The sequence below is a fragment of the Microcaecilia unicolor genome, chromosome 10 (genome assembly GCF_901765095.1).
Source record: "Microcaecilia unicolor chromosome 10, aMicUni1.1, whole genome shotgun sequence".
Taxonomy (NCBI): Eukaryota; Metazoa; Chordata; class Amphibia; order Gymnophiona; family Siphonopidae; genus Microcaecilia; species Microcaecilia unicolor.
The window spans coordinates 70,302,191-70,308,190 of record NC_044040.1 but is presented as its reverse complement, the minus strand read 5'-3'; the positions used below and the strand labels follow the sequence as shown (position 1 = coordinate 70,308,190).

General features: G+C 42.1%; 1 protein-coding gene across 1 annotated transcript in view; it reads left to right on the top strand.

The window, feature by feature from the left end:
- Positions 1-4,646: 4,646 nt before the first annotated feature.
- Positions 4,647-6,000, top strand: part of DBX2 (developing brain homeobox 2) — a 38,777-nt gene continuing 37,423 nt past the window's right edge. The window contains exon 1 of the mRNA XM_030217080.1: positions 4,647-4,977. Coding sequence (XP_030072940.1) covers positions 4,647-4,977 — 331 coding nt within the window. The remainder of the gene's footprint in view (positions 4,978-6,000) is intronic.

Sequence of the window (6,000 nt, the reverse complement as noted above, 5' to 3'; positions counted from 1 at the left end):
AGGGAGGTAGGGGGAGGGGGTCCTGGAACTCGAAGGGGAGGGGGAAGGGGAGTCCTGGAACTCAAAGGGGAGGGGGAGGGGGTCCTGGAACTCGAAGGGGAGGGGGGTCCTGGAACTCAAAGGAGAGGGGTGCCTGGAACTCGGAGGACAGGGAGGGAGGCAGGTAGGGGGGCATGGAACTCAGAGAGGAGGGGAGGGGGGCTGGAACTCAGAAGAGAGAGAGAGTGAGGGAAGGAGGTAGGGAGGGGGCCCTGGAACCTTGGTAGCACCCGTCTCATTTCTGTTGGAAACAGGCCTCTTTTACTAGTATATATATATATCTATATATATAAAACTCACCCTCAACGTTCTATTGTCTGATGACGTCACTGAAGCCAAGGTTCGTAACTTCGAAGCTCTGAAGCCAACAAAATCACAGTCTCGGGGCCCCGCCCTCGCATCAAACGTTATGACGTTGAGGGCGGAGGCGGAGCAATTCACTCACATCGACGACGGCCAGGGCACCGCAATGGGCCACCCACTGACGACGAAGGCGCGTTGGGTGGGGGGGCGACAGTCACACATCGACGGCGGCCACAGCGGCGCAATGCCCTCACTAACAACCAAGGTGCGTTCGGTGGGGGGGGGGGGGCCACAGGAAAGCCTTGCTAGCGCCCGTTTCATTGGCTCCAGAAACGGGCCTTTTTTTACTAGTATATATATATATATATAACACACTGTTTATAACCTTTTCCATGTCCTTCCATCTATGTAAAGCACACTATACACTTACACAATTAAATTAAAATACTCAATGTTTTCTAATATCACTTCTAACATGTATATCTGGTAACATATCTTTCTCCTTACAACATGTCTATATGTTAGTTAACTCAAAATTAACTCAAAGGCCAAGACTATAAGCGCACTTATCTTATCTTAAGGCTGTTGGATGAGCCATGATGTATTAACTGTGTTTTCTCCTAATATTTTCCAAACACCAACAGATTTTTACTAGCAGGATCCTTATACTTACATTCAGTGCAACTGCTTTTCTGTACAGTGGTACTGAATCTACATGTGTTTTTTTAAAAGTTGCTGCCGGCATGTAAAAGAATGCAATCACTGCCGACTTTAAGAGTTGACTCATTACTTTTTAAAGCATAAGTACTAACCAAAATATAAATGTGATCTGTTTCTGGCTCTTATTTTTCTAACTTGAGCTCCATTCTTAAGTATCCTTACTTCTTTAGTTTATTTCTTGTGTCTACATTAAATAAACAATACAGTATTGTACACCTTCCCATTCCTGATACCTACACTGACTACATAGTTTTTACCTTTAGATTGTAAGCTCTCTTGAGCAGGGACTGTCCTTCCCCATGTTTAAACTTGTACAGCGCTGCGTAACCCTGGCAGCGCTATAGAAATGCTAAGTAGTAGTAGTAGTAGTATAGAATAGTTTCATAATTGCAGATTATTATCATTCCTACTGCAGTTTTTCTTTAGAATTCTTCTTGTACCTGTGTTTATATAATGTCTCCATGGGGTTCTGCTAAGATTCAATATCATAGTACCCCAGTACTTTAGCAGGAGAAATTTTCCAAAAAGTATTTGGGGCCCTTTTACCAAACTGTTGTAAAATGGCCAATTTTTCTGTTTTTTTAATTAATGGCCATGCGCTAATTTTGCCATTATCCTATGGCCATTTAGTGTGTGAGTCCTTACTGCCACCTATTTTGTAGTCGGTAAGGGCTCACACGCTAATCATGCATGTAGCTGTGTTAATCAATTAGCACAGAACATGCTTACCCTCCACCCCTCGCCCAGTGCTAAAAAAGAAAATCTAGACGCGTGCGCTGGTGCCATTACCACAGGATGCCTGAGTGAGTCCAGCAGTAAGGCATTTTGAGCTACGGTAAGCACATGTTAATGCTTTCTGTGGTTTAGTAAAAAGACCCCTTGGTTTGTACAAATTAAGAGGCCCTTTTACTAAGCTGTGGTAAAACGTGGCCTGTGCTAACCTAGGCTTGTGAAATTGGCATGCACTGAGCCATTTTTTTAACCGTCGTGGATAAAAATACCTTTTTAAAAAATGGGGCAGTAAATGACCATACGCTAATAATAGAAATAGCATGTGGCTATTTACTGCCCCTATTTAGTTGGTGGTATGGGCCCACACATTACTCGTGTGGTAATCAGGCAGTGTGTGTGGCAATGTGGCTGCACTACCAGCTACTGTCAGGAACACCTCCCATGGTAGAAAATAGAAACTTATTTTCTACTGTGGGAAACTGCGTGTGCCAACTTTGGGACTACTGACAGGCACCCATGCTACCCTGATGGTAGAGGTGATTTTGGTGCATGCTACCTGCGCAGTAGCCCTATCACAGCTTAATAAAAGAGCCCTAAGGAATGGCTCCTGGGTGGTTAAATAGTGCTTAGTTGGCTAACGTGCTTTCAGAGCAAGATAGCTGGTTATCTCTGCTGAATATTAGTGCTTAGTACATAGCGGCTAACTGGCTATATTACACAATATAGCCGGCTATCTGTGAATATTCACGCACAGGTCAACTAAGTTTAGTGGGCAAATTGGACCACATAAATAGCAGTCCTATCTTTGCCTGCTATTAACTTAACCTGCCAGTGCTGAATATTTACATGTAGCTGATTAAGTTAGAGCCAGTCAACCCCCCCCCCCCCCCCGGATATTAAATGCCGGTCACTGGAAATGGCCCGGCATTGAATATCTGGGGCTAGCATTTGCAGCACCAGTTAACCGCGCTGCCTGATGCCAGCTGAATATCGAGGGGGGATAGATAATAGGTACATATAGGGGTCCTTTTAAGGGTCCTTTTATTAAGGCGCACTGAAAACTGGCCTGTGCTGGTGTAGATGCGTGTTTTGGACGCACGCTGGTCCATTTTCCAGTGCGCTTGTAAAAAAGCCCCTCTTGTGGCTGAAAATGGATGTGCGGCAAAATTAAAAGCAGCACACATCCATTTTCGGCCTGAGACCTTACCGCCACCCATTGAGTTGGCAGTAAGGTCTCACACGCTAACCGTGCGGTAAGTGTCAACCTGTGTACACTGCCAATTATTGCCCAGTTAGCATCACACGGTAGAAAATACATATTTTCTGCCACACATATCGGACGTGCATAAAAAATGGAATTACCACCTGGGGCATGTGGTAGCTGGGTGGTAGTTTCAATTTGACGCATGTTGGATACGCATAGGCGCCTACACACCTTAGTTAAATGGCCCCTTAGGAAGTTGAATTAAGCAGCTAATGAAGAGTTTTCAGCAAGGTAGATAGTAACTGCCTTACACAGGATGGGTAAGACCTGGGGGGTGACAAGGGCAGGTGAAGGTGTTTTTCAGCTGTGACAGCTAGTGCTCGGGCTGATAGCACAGCTGAACTTACCATCACTTCAAGAGGCGGCAGGAAGTGCAGCTGTACTACCATCAGGCCAGAGTGCTGTCACAGGTCACGCAGTGATGATTAGCCTGACACCCCTGATTAGAGGCCCAATCTCCCCCTGATAATCACCCTGACCTCCCAATCCCCCCAGTTCCCCCAAGTACATACATGGCTCCCCTTGTTATTCAATTTAAATTGCATGTGCAAATTGGGCATTCACCCAAATTTGCATGCACAATTTTTAGAATTTAGGGGTAACTCTGCCCTGTGTGCGAAATGTAGGGCAGGGACAGGACACTCCCCCTCACCCTCCATTTACTGCAAAGAGATAGATACTGATACAGATATGTAAAATATTCATCAAAGCTTCAGTGGCTTTTCTCGGTCTTGGACTGGCTTTATGCTTTGGCAATTTGAGCTCTATCCAAGGGCTTGGATAAAAGCTCAACTTGCCAGTGCTTGGGAACTGTAGAGGCAGCCTCTAAATATGAAATTTTCTCCAAATAAAGTTTCCATTTGCTACTGGCAGGGTGTTACCTCTTTGATTTTGAGCAATTCAAAGTATTTTTCCAATGCATTTGGTATAGCTCCTAAGGTCCCTATTATTATTGATACTACTTTTTAAGTTTTTCTTCCATAGTCTTTCAATCGCAGTTTGTAGATCTATCTATCTATCTATCTATCTATCTATCTATCTATCTATCTATCTATCTATCTATCTATCTATCTATCTATCTATCATGTTAATTTGTTTGAAAATGATCTGGAAAAGACAGAAAATAAATGGACTTAATTCTTTTTTGAACATTTTGCCATACTGGATCCCCACAAATGGATCAATGACATTACAAAAGTTCATTTAAGTGACTGAGATAGTCTTCGTCATCCTTTAAGTCTTGTGCAACAGTTTATTGTTGCCCATGTCTATCATTTTGTAGCCGCTTGACATAATGAATGAGCTGGACACACCTTCTACCCCTTAATAAACACTTGCCTTATCTCAATAGAGAGAACTCATTGATTCCTTAGAGCAATCACTGCACGCAGCAGAACCACTGAGCAAAAAAAAAAAAAAAAAGTGCCTTTTGATTGTTCTTTTTCTTAAAAGCCTGAAGATTTCCAGTTAAGCAACTGGGAGAGAGGACTGCTGTCCTGCACTGAACTGTACACAGCCCCAGGCTGTCAGGAAAGCAAGGAAGATTAGCTCTGGAAAGCGCATTTGTGTTGACTGAAACAACATCACTATGATTCCAAGTGTTATTTCAGCCCACGCTGTTTACTGGGATTTCGTAGGATCTTCCACTTTTCTGAATATCCCAACAGCGACAGGATTTGGGAATTTGGGCAAGAGTTTTTTGATAGAGAACTTGCTGAGGGCTGGTGACCTGCAGAGTCCTCCTCGGGTCCGTCCAATCCCAGCCAACCCTCTTCCGCTTAAACTATGTCCAACTGCAGAACAAATTAGCCCCTCAGGAGGTCCATATACTACAAGATGGGCTTTTCAGCTCGTTAACCCCTCAGACAGGCTGCCAGCTCCATCTCCAGACAGGGAAGGGATCTTCCACCCTCCCACAGGTGAGCCACTTTTACGTTCTGTTACTTTCACCCTCCTGTCTGCCTTGCTGCAAGTCTGGGTTTAGTTTATTGCGTCTTGTTCTTAGGGTGTACAAGCAGCTCCCCATTCCATAAGGTTTCCTTAAAAATGACAAGCCTCAGTGCAGATCGCTGCTTAGGTGCATCTCTAGTCTCCGTCAAATTATTTCGTTCTAATTAAAATGCAAATAATATATATACATCATCACATCGGATACTGTTGCAAGTGCTTTTTTGAAATATTATACTTGAGTGAAACGGAACAATTCTGTTTCTTTCATGTTCTAAAAGATGAGCACGTTTAAATGTAGTTACATTTTTTTTTCTGCTAATCTGGGTAAGCATTTTGGACCTTTCTATAGTGTGACAATCTGCATGTTTTAACAAATACATGTATCTACCGAAACAGTGATGCATGACTAAAATCTAATTTAAGAACTTTTAATCCTTTTATAAGGAACTCGATAGTAAATGTAATATAATACATGTCATCAGGTTTGTTTCTAAAGTAATTTTTTAAGCATTTTAAACTGCCAAATACAAAATTAATGCAATTTATAATACTACAAACGCTATAAATTATGACAATATTTTGCTTAAGACTTATTTGATAACAATGCACGACTTGCAGAAGGTGAGAGATGCCAGATCATGGCTTCATTGATCTCTAATGAAACTTCTTAATGGGAAAATCAGATTTTCTGCTGCTAACGTTCCCATTAGCAGCAGAAAATCTGATTTTTCCATTAAAAAGTTGTAATAGCAATGCTGCACAGTTTTTAACTATTAAACATTTCTAATAAAAAAATGTTTTGCTTATAAAAATGTAATCTTAATTTGTTAACAGGTAACCCAGCAGGAATTAAAATAATAGAGTGAATTATCTATTTTATTTGGTTTTTCTAATACTGAAGTTAGTTACATTCTTCTACAGACTATGTTAAATAAGCCTTTCAAAACCACAAACAGTTGTTCTCTACTAATTGGACTCTGTCCACATTATAA